Source organism: Symphalangus syndactylus, chromosome 3, assembly GCF_028878055.3.
Source record: "Symphalangus syndactylus isolate Jambi chromosome 3, NHGRI_mSymSyn1-v2.1_pri, whole genome shotgun sequence".
Classification (NCBI taxonomy): domain Eukaryota; kingdom Metazoa; phylum Chordata; class Mammalia; order Primates; family Hylobatidae; genus Symphalangus; species Symphalangus syndactylus.
Window position 1 is genome coordinate 86,026,102 of NC_072425.2, and position 16,897 is coordinate 86,042,998.

The 16,897-nt window shown below is 38.9% G+C and overlaps 1 protein-coding gene across 5 annotated transcripts in view; it reads right to left on the reverse strand.

Moving 5' to 3' along the window:
- Positions 1–5,498: 5,498 nt before the first annotated feature.
- The window catches only part of CCDC126 (coiled-coil domain containing 126), a 49,735-nt gene continuing 38,336 nt past the window's right edge, over positions 5,499–16,897 (reverse strand). For all 5 annotated transcript variants that reach the window (XM_055272446.2, XM_063636326.1, XM_055272441.2 and 2 more), the window contains one exon: positions 5,499–7,304. In XM_055272446.2, the coding sequence (XP_055128421.1) occupies positions 7,120–7,304 (185 nt within the window). In that variant the 3' untranslated portion in view covers positions 5,499–7,119. The remainder of the gene's footprint in view (positions 7,305–16,897) is intronic.

Consider the following 16,897-nt stretch of genomic DNA (forward strand, 5'->3'; position numbering starts at 1 on the left):
CTTCTACATCCATTATTTTGTTTTCTTAAATCAAGCAAAATGAGAACAGCACTGTGTAAATTATAATCTGTATAACTATACTGGGCCAATGGCTTATAAAACTTTAACTTATCTAAGGAATACATTTTATATCATGACCCAGTACACACACACACACACACACACACACACACACAGTTGAACTGAAACTTCAGGAAACATTTACCCTTTTTACTTATAATTGAATTTTTCTTTTCTCTTACTGGCCCCAACTTAAAGCTCATGATATTTCACATTCCATTGCTTTAAAATGCTAACCATAACCCACTAAATTGATAACATCTAATGGATTGTAACATACCATTTCAAACAAAGTACTATGCAGTCCTTAAGATTTTTTAGAAATACTGGATTTGGACTGTATTGTGATACAGTCTAAGAACTGTAGGACCATGAAATATCTTTATATTGATTTATATTTGCTATTCCAAAGATACCTTTTCTCATATAACAAATATATATTGAACACCTATTTGTGCAAGGCCTCATACTAGAAACTTGAGGTGAACAATCTGATAATTCTTCTATGTATTTTCTTCTTAAGAATTCAAAGGGTTTTAAACACATATGCTTATGTTACCAAAACTCCATGTAGTCACATAGGATAGACATTATCAATGATTTGGAGCTGGAGACACCAAATCAGAAAGTACACACATGGCCAGGTGTGGTGGTTCATACCTGTAATCCCAACACTTTGGGAAGCAGAGGTGGGAGGAGGGAGGATTGCTTGACCCCAGGAGTTCAAAACCGACCTGAGCAAAATAGCAAGACCCCATCTCTACAAAACATAAATCGGCTGGCACGATGGCTCACACCTGTAATCCCAGCACTTTCGGAGGCCGAGGTGGGTGGATCACAAGGTCAGGAGATTGAGACCATCCTGGCTGATGCGGTGAAACCCCGTCTCTAGTAAAAACACAAAAAATTAGCCAGGCGTGGTGGCGGGCGCCTGTAGTCCCAGCTACTCGGGAGGCTGAGGCAGGAGAATGGTGTGAACCCAGGTAGTGGGGCTTGCAGACCCAGGTGTCGCCCTCCAGCCTGGGCGACAGAGTGAGACTCCGTCTCAAAAAAAAAGGCCGGGCGCAGTGGCTCACGCCTGTAATCCCAGCACTTTGGGAGGCTGAGGTGGGTGGATCACGAGGTCAGGAGATTGAGACCATCCTGGCTAACATAGCGAAATCCTGTCTCTACTAAAACTACAAAAAATTAGCCAGGTGTGGTGGCATGTGCCTGTAATCCCAGCTACTCAGGAGGCTGAGGCAGGAGAATTGTTTGAACCTGGGAGGCAGAGTTTGCAGTGAGCTGAGATTGCGCCACTGCACTCTAGCCTGGGCAACAGAGCAAGACTCCGTCTCAAAAAAAAAAAAAAAAAAAACATAAAAAATTATTAAATATCTGGCCATGGTGATGCATGCCTGTAGTCCCAACTACTCTGGGGGCTGAGGTGGGAGGACTGCTTGAGCCCAGGAGGTCCAGGCTGCAGTGAGCCAATTGCGCCACTCTACTCTAGCCTGGGCAATTGAGCAAGAACCTATCTCAGAAAAAACAAAGAAAAGAAAGCACATACATACTTGCCCACAGTCATACCATTAAATTGATGGAAGAACCAAATTTTCCCAACCTCCATTCTAAAAATCTAAGGTATTTTAAAACAACTTCAAAATAATATTTTCTATATTAAAATAATGCCCTTTTTGCATAGAAACAATCACAAAAATGTTTCCTCTCCCCGAGCCTTGATATCACATCAACTGTATCACCCTCTCCCCTCCATAGATTCCTCAGAAAGTTTATTTCTTGGCCTGAATAATTAGTAAAGAAAGGGTGGGAGGGTGGGTGGATGAATTAAGCATCAAAGAAGGTTAAGTTAAAAACAGTGATTTACTCAAATAGATTACGCTGCTAACCAACACTTAAAAGCAGTGTGAAGTGACACTTGCCCTACGAAGGACTCAATGGAGGTCCGAAACTCATCTGAAAAGATATGCGAAACGTACTGATACTGATAACAACTGAAGAACAATAATTTTTTTTCAAATCTTCATGTCCTAACTTCCTTACTTAAAGGCACACTAATATTATTGATTCATTTAAGCCAAAAGCGACAAACTCAATCTGATTCAAGCAAAAGTCTGACCACCACTCAATCTCCTCCCCACTCTCAAACAAAATTATGAATTAGCCATTGTACATTTTATTCCCAGTCTTCTCCCTATGCTGCAAAATGCTTCTAGCCTGCTGCTCTTGATATAAAACAAAGTCTGAGGATGAACACCTATTTTGGATTTTCTATGTCTTTATATATTGATACAAGTGGAGATATTTCTCCACTTTGTCTCCCCCATATGGGTATTAATCATATTTTGTTATGTTACCTCCAACATCTAAAATAACAGTAACAGCATGAAGCAATAAAAAGAGTGTGAATGTGAGTCTAATTTCCCCTCCCCACACTCTATTGACTTCCCACTTCTCTTTAGACCTGTCTCACACCTCAGGCTAAATCTTTTCTCTGCAACCAACATGCTTAATAATTAAGTGTAAGATATACCAACGTGATATAGCCACACAATGGAATAACTATGAAAGTTATTTACTTGCTGACTTAGAAATTCATCCTACATTGTACAAAAAAAGTATATTATTTTTAAAACATATGTATATATGCACAAAGCAAAAAAAGTATAGAATGGGTTTAGTAACTCATTGTTTTAACAAATATTAATTGGGTACCTATTATGAGCTAGATACAGTTGTAAATGCCCAGGTTACATAAATGAACAAAATGAAGTCCTTGCCTCCATGGAGTTTATATTCTAAGAAACATGAGAAAACAAAATAAGTTAATATACCATTTAAAGTCGAGTATATCAGAACTACAAAGAAAAGTAAAATGGCTAAGCATGCTGAGGCCTAGTATTTTAGGAAGGTGGTCAAAGATGACTTCCCTTAAGAAGTAACATTTGAATGAACACCTGAATGCTGTTTGGGAGGGAAGCATGAAGTTATCTGGGGGTGAGAGTGGTGGCAGGTAGAGGAATATCACGTTTGAAGTTACTGAGGCAAAAGCATGCTTGGTATGTCCTAGGAAGGACAAGTCAGTATGACTGAAGAGGAATTGGGAAGGAGGAGGGTGGTAAGAAATGAGGTCAGGAGGCATCCAGGGGCATATTAGGGCTTTGAAGGCCACAGTGGGAACTTTGGATTTTAAGTAGAAATGGGAAGTCAATAGAGAGTGTGGGGAGGGTAGATCAGATTCACATTTATTTACTAAAATATCAACAGTAGTTATCCCTGGGTAGAAACATTTCACTTTTTCCCATTGTGCTTCTCTATATTCTCATTGTTTCTCCTGGTTTGTTGTTGTTGTTACTGTTTGAGACAGGATCTTGCTCTGTCGCCCAGGCTGGAGTGCAGTAGTGCAATCATGGCTCACTGCAGCCTCCACTTCCCAGGCTCAAGCAGTCCTCCTGCCTCAGCTCCTGAGTAGCTGAGACTACATGAGCAATACCAGTCCCCTAAACAAAAAGTTCTTAAGAATCATTCAGCGCTTTCAATTATGGGAGAAAAATGGTTTCAATTAACTATATTTTTTTGGTCTGTTTCATTACATCATGCTCCCTTTTCAGGTAGATACTTCTATAAGAGAAAGGGGGAAAAAATGGTAACTATATTAATAGCTACTCAGCTCAAAGTGTTTGGTTAAAAACAGAACATTGTTTGCAATGGCAACAAAAGCCAAAATTGACAAATGGGATCTAATTAAACTAAAGAGCTTCTGCACAGCAAAAGAAACTACCATCAGAGTGAACAGGCAACCTACAGAATGGGAGAAAAGTTTTGCAATCTACTCATCTGACAAAGGGCTAATATCCAGAACCTACAATGAACTCAAACAAATTTACAAGAAAAAAACAAACAACCCCATCAAAAAGTGGGCAAAGGACATGAACAGACACTTCTCAAAAGAAGACATTTATGCAGCCAAAAAACACATGAAAAAATGCTCATCATCACTGGCCATCAGAGAAATGCAAATCAAAACCACAGTGAGATACCATCTCACACCAGTTAGAATAGCCATCATTCAAAAGTCAGGAAACAACAGGTGCTGGAGAGGATGTGGAGAAATAGGAACACTTTTACACTGTTGGTGGGACTGTAAACTAGTTCAACCATTGTGGAAGTCAGTGTGGCGATTCCTCAGGGATCTAGAACTAGAAATACCATTTGACCCAGCCATCCCATTACTGGGTATATACCCAAAGGACTATAAATCATGCTGCTATAAAGACACATGCACACATATGTTTATTGCGGCACTATTCACAATAGCAAAGAGTTGGAACCAACCCAAATGTCCAACAACGATAGACTGGATTAAGAAAATGTGGCACATATACACCATGGAATACTATGCAGCCATAAAAAATGATGAGTTCATGTCCTTTGTAGGGACATGGATGAAACTGGAAAACATCATTCTCAGTAAACTATCGCAAGGACAAAAAACCAAACACAGCATGTTCTCACTCATAGGTGGGAATTGAACAATGAGAACACATGGACACAGGAAGGGGAACATCACACTCCGGGGACTGTTGTGGGGTGGGGGGAGTGGGGAGGGACAGCATTAGGAGATATACCTAATGCTAAATGATGAGTTAATGGGTGCAGCAAAACAACATGGCACATGGATACATATGTAACAAACCTGCACATTGTGCACATGTACCCTAAAACCTAAAGTATAATAAAAAAAAAAACAAAAAAAAACAGAACATTGTTTACATTTAAACCAAAACTGTGAGTGTGGTTCCTATGTAAGTTGCTAACACTTTAGGTTTCCAAGGCATAACTAAATGAGATGAGACAAATTTCTATAAATTCAAAAAAAGTAATATGGTCATTAAAAAGCAGACTTGAGTCTCTACAGTCTATGTAACTCCAGAGTCAAAATCGTGTTTCTTGAAAACTGAGACCTAAGTTTTCATTAACTACCTGAAATAATGTTTAAATTACTTTTTAATTCATATATTTGCTTAAAGTAAACCCAAAGACACCCTGATACAAGTGTGCAAGTTTTTAGTACCTTTAGTGATGCCCTCCATGCTAATGTCCAAATTAAGATTAACTGAAGATATAAATACTAAGACTTGACTTCTTAAAAATCAACAGTCTACTGTTGATTTTTAAATGTGGCTGCTACCCATTTCAGATTATCAGTTTACTGTTGATTTTTAACAAGTCAAGCCTTAGTTCTCCAATCTATCTCTGCACTCAGACTCTCCTACCCTAGGTATCAAATGAGAGGCACTATTGGGTAACCTTCAATTTTTCTCTTTTGAAAAAGTTATCTGGAATTGAAACAAAACCAAAATTTTATTAAGATTCCTTTTAACCATTTATCATTTATTAAATGCCCAACCAACATTAAAGAAAAAAGCCTGTAATACTTTGTAGGTAGAAATAATATATTTTATTTCATCCCTGAAAAAAAAACAAAAACAAAAATGTCCACATCTAATAGAAGAGACTAAACAATTATTCCGAACTTCTACCTGGCAATGGTATATAATTAATTTCTTCACATAAAGGTAGAGAGTACAGAGAAGAGAACAGAGATTTGGAAATCTGTCTTTCATGAAACAATATTTCACATATTTATTTTAATAAAATATTATAATTATTGCTACTACATGTGGTAGCATATTGTAATGATGAACAATACAATATCTAAACTTCTATATAGTCTAAATCTAGAAGCTAGCTGCACTTAAGCAGTTATCATAGAGAATAAATACTATGAAATATAGGGCACCATGTGGCAATTAGATTTGCTACAAGGGAAATTTAAATAAAAGTATAATTTGTTTTATACTAGAATTACCCAAGACTAGGGTTCCCTGTGCTATATACAGCCTTTTTCCTGAAAAGATAGTCAATCTTCATAGTTTATATTTTAAATGTTCTTAATTATTTTAAGTGGCCATTATATAAAATGAGTATCTAATGTATCTGTTATACAAATTCAAAATTTCATAAAGGATACTCTTATATAATATAATGTTAACATTTTCCAAGCAATTTAATGCAGCACAAAAGTACCTTTACTATATACATCTGGTTAAGTCAAGAGTTCCAGTCTCCCAAGTCCCTTCCTCTTGGACCAATATAATAAAAGCAAAATTAACCCAAATATGGAAATAATGTACTTTCCTGATAGCAAAGACACTCAAAGGGTTAAACTTTTAAATGAACATTCATGTATGTGAAAAATCATGAATAGTTTAGTTATTATTACTCTCATCATAAAAATATCTTTTATTCTTCAGAATATGAGAAAAATTTAAGTATGAGATTAGTTTACAACTATTTTAATGCTGTTATTAAATTGCCCCAATGTTTACGATAGGTAATGGACAGTGGCTGCTACCCATTTCAAGATTATACTCTTATAAGTGTAATTTTTAAAAATATACAATAATTAACCTTCAGTTATTCTGAAGGATAGTGCAAATCAATACATTCTTTGGGTCATGATTTCAAAACATTATTTTCAACATTATATTTCCTTTCTCTGCTCATAATTGGAATAACAAAATATAGTACTAGAAATAAGCACATTTTTTCAAATAGCCTTAGTCTAACAGTTACATCTATTGAGAACAAATGACAGAATGATTAAACATTCTTCACTTGTCCAAAAAACATGTTATATACTTAAATAAATATGTTATAGAAATGAATCCATGTTTCTCAGTGTTTTCATTTCAGCTTGATCTCAAACACAAAAGATTTATACAAAACTCACCTACCTGCTTACCACATCAACCAAATTACTGAATTCCCGTTAAGGACATAGTACAGCATTGAACAGACTTGCCTGAAAGCAAACAAATAACTTTAAAATTTTTATGTACAGAATTAGAGTTCCATGAATCCAGCATACTCCTTGAAAATGTGTAGAGCTTTTATTGTAAAGTATTGCTCTGTCCTAAGCCAGCGATTATAAAGCTTTTCTGCCATAGGATATAATCCACAGTGGATGGAGCGGCACAAGGTGATTTTCAACTGCTATCTGATACTGCCTGAGACATTCGTTCTTTTATTTGTGGTTACTGGCACCAAATTCCCACTAGTACCATTGGTGGTGTTGGTTGCTGAGCCATTCACAACAATATAGTCAACTTTGTTCTCCAGCTTCACCAATCGTTGCAAAATGTCATCCAGAAGGACAGCAATTGTTCTTTTCAGATCCGCTAGGGGAATAAATCAGAATAAAATAAACATTAATAGAGCTCTTTTGTGTTTTTACAGTTTGAAGGAAAAAGGTGAACAACTACTGGGTCATCTGAGGGAAAATGTACTAGAGAGAATGCACTCATACTACAAATAGGAAAAGCCTAATTTTTTTTTTTTTTTTTTTTTTCGAGATGGAGTTTCCCTCTGTCACCCAGGCTGGAGTGCAGTGGCATGATCTCGGCTGGGTTCCAGCGATTCTCCTGCCTCAGCCTCCTGAGTAGCTGGGATTACAGGCGCCCACCACCACGCCCAGCTAATTTTTGTATTTTTAGTGGAGACAGGATTTTACCATGTTGGCCGGGCTGCTCTTGAACTCCTGACCTCAGGTGATCCGCATTGCTCGGCCTCCCAAAGTGCTAGGATTACAGGTGTGAGCCACTGCTCCTGGCTCTAATTTTTAAATCAACAGCATCCTTTACAAAGTTTCCAAAAGGAATTTCAGAGTTGTAAATGTGGGGGAAACTCACTTTTCTAGTGCAATATAATGGATTTTAAAGTCTGGTTCAAAATGTTAGTCCCGCTGTGAGTAACTCATTTACCTTGAGTTTCTTAAGCATTTTGTAAAAACTACCACAGACCTGTAATCCCAGCATTTTGGGAGGCCGAGGCGGGCGGATCACAAGGTCAGGAGATTGAGACCATCCTGGCTAACACGGTGAAACCCTGTCTCTACTAAAAACATAAAAAATTAGCTGGGCGTGGTGGCATGCGCCTGTGGTCCCAGCTACTTGGGAGGCTGAGGCAGGAGAATCCCTTGAACCCGGGAGGCAGAGCTTGCAGTGAGTGGAGATCGCGCCACTGCACTCCAGCCTGGGCGACAGAGCGAGACTCCGTCTCAAAAAAAACAAAAAAACAGAAAAACAAAAAAAACACAGACTAAGCCGGTAAACTAAAAAGCTAGCTAAGTAAGAGAGTCCATGAAATACAGAAATCGAGAACCTCCACAGGGGCAGAGTTGTGGGGGAGCCTAGGGTCCAGCGCAAATGCCAGTGACCTGTTCAGTGCAGTAGGACACTAGCAGTAGTTCTGACTTAAATTTCCTACAGAAAAATGGTGGGAAAGACTATATCTTCTAACCTCTTTGTAATATTATGGAGTTTTAGTAAACTTTACTTGACAAGAATAAAATTATGAGGCTTTTCTTCTGCCTTAGAATTCTCTTTCTCAGGTTTCCCAGAATCATCTAGCATATATTAGGTACTCAGTTAGTGACAACGAATACTGTTATTTTTGTTGATCCTGGATCAAAAAATTAGCCCAAGCCCTAATCCGGGATCACCAGGAGATAAATTATCTAGCAACTGATAAATGCGCTGATGGTTCTGTCAGAAAAGCACAAGCAACAAAAGAGAAAATAGATAAACTGGACTTCATCGACATTTAAAACTTTTGTGCATAAAAGGACATTAATCAAGAAAATGAAAAGAACCTATAGAATGGGAGAAAACATTTGCAAACCATATGTGTGATAAAGATCTACTATCCAGAATATAAAAAGATCTCTTACAATTCATGAATAAAAAGATAAATCAATTTTTAAAATGGGCAAAGGACTTGAATAGATACTCTCTAAAGAAGATATGCAAATGGCCAGTAAGTACATGAAAAGATGTTCAATATCACTGGCCACTACGGAAATACAAACCAAAACTCAATGAGATACCCTTTCATACTTACTAGGACAGCTATCATCAAAGACATGGAAAATAAGTGTTGGCAAGGATGCAGAGAAACTGAAACCCTCATACATTAGTGGCAGGAATATAAAATGGTGCAGCTGCTGTGGAAAAGAGTTTGTCAGCTCCTCAAAAACTTAAACATAAAATTGCCATATGACCCAGGAATTCCACTCCTAGGTATATATACCAAAAAAAAAAAAAAAGGATTCAGAGCTCAGAGGGATACTTATACCAATGTTCATTTCAGGTTTATTCACAACAGTCAAAAGATAGAAACAACTCAAGTGTCCATCAACAGATAAACAAAATGTGGTATATATGTAAATACAATGGAATATTATTCAGCCAGAAAAAGGAATGACATTCTGATACATGCTACAACACAGATGAACCTTGAAAACTTTATGCTAAGTGAAATAAGCCAGACATCAATCAAATAAAATATTGTACAATTCCACTTATATAGAATACGTAGAATAGGCATATCTATACAGACAGAAAGTAGACTACAGATTATCAAGGATCGGGGGAAGGAAGGAATAAAGATTTACTGCTCAAATTTTATAGATTTCTTGTTTGGAGTGGTACAAGTTTTGGAAAGATACACTAGTGATGGCTGCACAACACTGTGAATATAATGAATACTGATGAACTGCAAATTTAAAAAAAAATTTTTTTTTTGAGACAGAGTTTCACTCTTGTTGCCCAGGCTGGATTGCAAATGGTGCGATCGCGGCTCATTGCAACCTCCACCTCCCAGGTACAAGTGATTCTCCCGCCTCAGCCTCCCGAGTAGCTGGGATTACAGGCATGCGCCACCATGCCTGGCTAATTTTGTATTTTCAGTAGACGTGGGCTTTCTCCATGTTGGTCAGGTTGGTCTTGAACTCCCGACCTCAGGTGATCCGCCCACCTTGGCCTCCCAAAGTGCTGGGATGTGAGCCACTGTGCCTGGCCCCCAAATTTTATTTTATTTTATTTTTTTGAGACAGAGTCTCACCCTATCACCCAGGCTGGAGTGCACTGGAGCAATTTCGGATCACTGCAACCTCCACCTCCCAGGTTCAAGCGATTCTCCTGCCTCAGCCTCCCGAGTAGCTGGGATTACAGGCGTGCAGTGCGCCACCACACCCAGCTAATTTTTGTATTTTTAGTAGAGACGGGGTTTCACCATGTTGACCAGGCTGGTCTCTGGTCTCGAACTCCTGACTTCAGGTGATCTGCCCACCTCGGCCTCCCAGAGTGCTGGGATTACAGGCGTGAGCCACCGCAGCCAGCCTTAAAAATTATTTTAATGCTGTAATCCCAGCACTTTGGGAGGCTGAGGCAGGCGGATCGTGAGGTCAGGAGATCGAGACCATCCTGGCTAACATGGTGAAACTCTGTCTCTACTAAAAATGCAAAAAATTAGCCAGGTGTGGTGGTGGGCACCTGCAGTCCCAGCTACTTGGGAGGCTGAGGCAGGAGAATGGCATGAACCCAGGAAGCGGAGCTTGCAGTGAGCCGAGATCACGCCACTGCACTCCAGCCTGGGCGACAGGGCGAGACTCTGTCTCAAAAAAAAAAAACTTATTTTAATGGCAAATGTTATTATCGATACTTTACAATTGTTTAGAAGTGGGAATAAAAGGTATCAGAAAGGAGTAGTACTACCGTAGTGGTTGTGATAGAGGGTGATCAAAAAATACTTATCAAAAAAATAGAAATGTAATATAAAGTGAGGGGGAAACTATTTGGAGCAAGTCTTATGGTAAAATGAGATTTTCCAAGCAGTGCATCTCTGGCATCATTCATCATGAACACCTCAACATTCTAGTTTAAAGGGAATATACAAGAAAAACATTTACCAAAATCTTTCAGCAAGAAGTACCCAGGAATGAAATATCATGACATATACTTCTTTCAGATCGTACCAAAAAGAAATAAACATAGATATTTGCATATATAAAGAGGACTGGGCGCAGTGGCTCATGCCTGTAATCCCAGCACTTTGGGCGGCCGAGGTGGGGTGGATCACTTGAGGTCAGGCATTTGAGACCAGCCTGGCCACCATGGCCAACATGGTGAAACCCTGTCTCTACTAAAAATACAAAAAAATTAGCCCAGGCGTGGTGGCACATTTCTGTAGTCCCAGCTACTCGGGAGGCTGAAGCAGAAGAACTGCTTGAACCTGGGAGGTGGAGGTTGCAGTGAGCTGAGATCGTGCCACTGCATTCCAGCCTGGGCGACAGGGCGAGACTCCATCTCAAAAAAAAGAAAAAGCAGACATAAAAAAAATGTTAGCCAATTGTGAGTTTAGATGAAAGATATACGACGTTTACCACACAATTTTTAAATTTTTTCTGTAGAGTTGAAAATTTTCAAAATAAAACATTGGGAGAGGGGACAGTTATTTATTAATACCTTTCAATCAAGAGTTGCAACAGTATTTGGTAAACAGGAGATAATCATATTTTTTAAAACCCTTCAGCAGTAAGACTAAATCATAAATACTGGATCTCCTTTTCCATTGCAATCACCTCCTTTATAATATTAAAAGAAGTAGCAACCTAAAATGGGCAGGGGACAGTCTTAACACATTAACAAAATGAAGCTAAAAGCCTAGGAGGTTTGACATTAAACTGAGGTGTGAGAATTATAAAGGTGCAGTCTAATCACTTATTTCAGTCAGGGTTAGAAATTGGCAATTAAAGAAAAAGTTAGGATAAATGAGAAACAACTATATGATAACTTTACAATGTTCTAAATTATTATTAAATATAGAGCTTTTAAAAATCAACTGTTTAATATTACAAAAAAAGAGACTAAGAGATTAGATCTACCTTCCTCCATGATATAAAATCACTTCGTTGAATATCAGAACAAAACTCTTATTTCTTGAAGTTCTTTCAAATACACCAAACATCTTCCTTTCTCTATATTCACAATACAATTTTATGTTTACATGTCATGAGACGACATCTTTAAGGGAATTCTATGCTTGTATTAATATTATATGTGCATCCATAACACTTTCCCCCATAAAGCTCTGTCACTGAAGGTGCTAGCAGTAAGAACCCCTCCCTATCTTAGACCTTGAACCCCTAAAAGCAACTTGGAAATAGAGATCCTATCCTATCTATCCTTTTACTCTCAGCTCACCCAGCTTGGTGCTTCATCACACAGTAGACACTCGACAAATGTTTGAAATGAACATTTGCTGAAGGTCTAATTCACATGTTTGGTAGGTGGCATCATCACTGAGACAGAAATGAAGGATCCAATTTAGAAAATAAACCACTTTAAGGTTGCTCTGTTTCTACTTTAACTTCCTTATTCTGGGAGAAGATCAAACAGTTTAAGAAGCGAAAAAAAATCACATAAAAACATAGACCTAGCCTGATTATTTCATAGCACACAAAAATCAAAAGAAGGGTATATGATGCTATTAAGTATGCTAAAGATAATGGGTATAAAAAGATTCTAACTATGCTAAACATAATCAGTGATTATAAGGCACAGCAGGAAGCCACTATCATCCCTTTAACTATGGAACAGAGGGAAAACGCAGTGATTTACCAGAGGCCAAGTCCAAGGTCACCTCGTGGAAAAACAGAACCAAGGCAGGCTGTCTGGCAGAAGGTAACACTACAAAACAATCATAGGTGCCGCTAGAGACCCCACCTGAAGCAGAGAGGGAAGGGAAAAAAATACCTTCCCTTCCTCCCACTTTCCAAATTCCTCCCATACCTCCCACTGGCTGAACCCAGGCAGAAGCCAGCTGATTTGGGAACTTGGAAAATGCCACCTACTGGAATTGCTCACTCTTCCTTGAGAAATAAAACAGAACAGAGAAAGGGTAAGGAATAAATCTGAGGGCAACCAGCCACAGGACTGGCACAAACATATAAGCACACACGCTCTTGCAGACCCCCTACTTATGTCACATGTCTCTTAATTTATGTTTTGTTTTTTTGTTTGTTTGTTTTTTGAGACACGGTCTTGCTCCACTTGCTCTATCGCCCAGGCTGGAGCGCAATAGCACAATCATGGCTCACTGGAGCCTCAACCTCCTGGATTCAAGTGATTTCCTCCCACCTCAGAACCCCCTCCCCACCCCCTGCCAAATAGCTGGGACTACAGGCACACACCACCATGCTGGGCTAATAATTTTTGTAGACATAGGGTTTCACCATGTTGCCTGGACTACTCTCGAACTCCTGGACTCAAGCAATCCATCCACCTCAGCCTCCCAAAGTGCTGGGATTACAGGCGTGAGCCATCAGGCCTGGCCGTATTTTATCTTTTTATACCTAAACATTGTTTCCTAGTTTGTACTCTTAATGTCAGCTGCCTCAAATCTATTTTGTAGAGAGGCAGGTCTAAATAGATAAACCTGTATGTACACATAGAAGGAATAAAACTGTTGTAAAACGTAAAATGACACAGAAGTGTTTAATATACATTGTACAAGTCAAACACTTTTCCTTAATATTTTTCAAATTCAAATCAATACTTTACCACCACTAAATATCAGCTTAATGGTGCAAGCAAGAAAATTTAGAAATCACTTCTTTTCCTTTTTCTTTCTTTTTTTTGGATACAGGGTCTCACTGTCTCTGCCCAGGCTGGAGTGCTGTGGTGCAATCTCGGCTCATTGCAGCCTCCACCTCTGGGCTCAGGAGGTCCTCTCCCACCTCAGCCTACCAAGTAGCTGGGATTACAGGTGCCCACCACCACACTCAGCTAATTTTCTGTAGAGTCAAGGTTTCGCCATGTTGCCAGGCTGGTATCGAACTCCTGATCTCAAGTGATCCTCCCTCCTTGGCTTCCCAAAGTGCTAAGATTACAGGCATGAGTCACCACACCCAGCCAGAAGTCGCTTCTTGGTTATCAAAGTGAGTTACCCAGTGTAAAGTTTTACTATGAAGCTACTAGCAGTAAAGAAAGAATGCTTCCAAAGAAATACAAACTAAATATCATAGCAAAGAGAACACTGTTAGGTAAAAGTGCTTCCAAAGACCTCATCAATTCTATGATTAAGTGTACATTCATTGTTTAATCTTTTGTATTTTTAATATAGCTACCTTCTCCCACTGGGTGCTTAACGAATTATGTCACTCAACAATTACTTTATTACTTCTCTTCTTAAGATTGCAAGGCAGGGCCAGGCACAGTGGCTCACGCCTGTAATCCCAGCACTTTGGGAGGCCGAGGCAGGTGGATCACCTGAGGTTGGGAGTTCGAGACCAGCCCGACCAACATGGAGAAAACCCTTCCCCACTAAAAATACAAAATTAGCTGAGTGTGGTGACCCATGCCTGTAATCCCAGCTACTCAGGAGGCTGTCAGGAAAATCGCTTGAACCCAGGACGTGGAGGTTGTGGTGAGCCGAGATCGCGCCATTGCACTCCAGCCTGGGCAACAAGAGCGAAACTCCGTCTCAAAAAACAAAAAGATTGCAAGGCAGTTTAGATCACATGAGTGAACTAAGATAAGTTCTCATCAAACATTAAATACAAATACCTCAGTTCCTAAAATAAGCCTAATTTTTCCTAAGAAATGCTAGATAATGGCTTTGCCTAAATGATACAAATCACCATAAATAGACTACGTTTTAAATAGCTACATCAAAATCATATCTAATAGGAATTCTGAGATTGACTTTCCTTTAACATATCTGGAATACAAGGACCACGCATTTTACAGGTTTGGCTTTGGGTTTTTTCCTTAATTGTTAAATTAACTTTTTGTTTTGAGATGACTGTAGATTTACAAAGAGTTGTAAGAAATAATAAATACAAACATTCCAACACCCTTTGCCCAGTTTCCCTACAATGGTAACATCTTGCAAAACTGTATACAATATCACAACAAGAATGCTGACATTGATAAGAGTTAAGATGCAGAATATTTCTATCACCACTAGGATCCCTATGTTGCCCTTTTACAGTAAAACCCACTTCCCTCCCATTAATCTGTTTATTTGGTATATGGTATTACAATGATTGATCTTCAAATACTGAACAGCTTTGCATCTTTGGAATAAATGCCACTTTGTGGCCAGGCGTGGTGGCTCATACTGGTAATCCCAGCACTTTGGAAGGCCAAGGCGGGCGGATCACTTGAGGTCAGGAGTTCCAAGACCAGCCTGGCCAACATGGTGAAACCCTGTCTTTACTAAAAACACAAAAATTAGCCAGGCATGGTGGCAGGCACCTGTAATCCAAGCTACTTGGAAGGCTGAGGTGGGAGAATCGCTTGAACCTGGGAGGCAGAGGTTTCAGTGAGCTGAGATCACACCACTGCAGTCTAGCCTGGGAAACAGAGTGAAATTCCATCTCAAAAAAAAAAAACAAAAAAACCACTTGGTGTTTAATTTTTTTTATATGCTGCTGAATTGTTTGCTAATATTTTCTTAAGAATGCTCACATCTATATTCGGGGGAATTTTGATCTGCAGTTTTTATTTTTTATACTGTATTTGCTGCCTAGTTGGGTGTAAGGATAAAACTAGCTTTATAAAATGAACCAGGAATTGCTCCTTCCCCTTCTATTTGCTGGAAAAGATTGCATTAAAGTATGCTAATTCTTCTTTAAATTGCAGAGAGAATTCTCCAGCAAAACCATCTGGGCCTACAGATTTTTTTTTGGGGGGGGGCCTTTTAAATTATAAATTAAATTTCTTTTTTTTTTTTTTTTTTGAGACAAGGTCTCCCTCTGTCACCCAGGCTGGAGTGCAGTGGCTCCATCTCTGCTCACTGCAACCTCTGCCTCTAGGGTTCAGGCAATTCTCCTGCCTCAGCCTCCTGAGTAGCTGGGATTACAGGTGCACGCCACCACGCCCAGCTAATTTTTTTGTTTTTAGTAGAGACAGGGTTTCAGCATGTTGGTAAGGCTGGTCTTGAACTCCTGACCTCGTGATCCACCTCAGCCTCCCAAAGTGCTGGGATTACAGGCGTGAGCCACCGCACCTGGCCAAATTTCCTTAACAGTTATAGAGCTATTCAAATTATCTATTTCATACTGGGTGGATTGTGGCAATTTGTTTTTTGAGAAACTGATCCATTTCATCCAAGTTATCAAATGTATGTGTCTTAGAGCTGTTCAGTGTTCCTTTATTATCCTTTTGATATCTGCAGGGTCTGCCGTGATATTCATTTTTTCATTCCTGATGTTGGTAATTTATGTCTTTTTTCTTTTTCAGTCTTATGATAAGTTTGTCCTTTTTTTTTGACCCTATTAAAGGACAAGCTTTTTGTTTCATTGATTTTCTCTACTGTTTTTCTGTTTTCAATTTCATTGATTTCTGCTTTTATCTTCACCATTTCCTTTTTTCTGCTTGCTTTGGATTTAGTTTGCTTTTCTTTTTCTAGGTTCTCTAATAGCTTAGATTATGGATTTGAGACTTTTCCTCTTTTCTGATTTATGCACTTAGTGCATAAATCTAAATTTCCCTCTCAGCACTGCTTTAGCTGTGTCCCACAATTTTTTACGTTGCATTTTCATTTGTATTCATTTCCCTTGAGATTTCCTCTTTGATTCATATTTAGAAGTATGTTGTCCAGTTTCCAACTATTAGAGATTTTCCTATCATCTTTCCATTATTGATTTCTACACTGTGGTCAGAGAATATACTCAGAATGATTTCAATTCTTTTAAGTTTGTAAGGCTTGTTTTATGGCCCAGAACAAGGTCTACTTTGGTAAATATTCTATGGACTTTTTTTTTTTTTTTTTTTTGAGATAGGGTTTTGCTCTGTCACCTAGGCTAGAATGCAGCAGCACGCTCATGGCTCATTGCAGCCTCAACTTCCTGGGCTCAAGGGATCCTCCCACCTCAGTCTCTCTAGTTAAGAGCTTCTGTTCTCAAGCAATCTGCCCACCTTGGCCT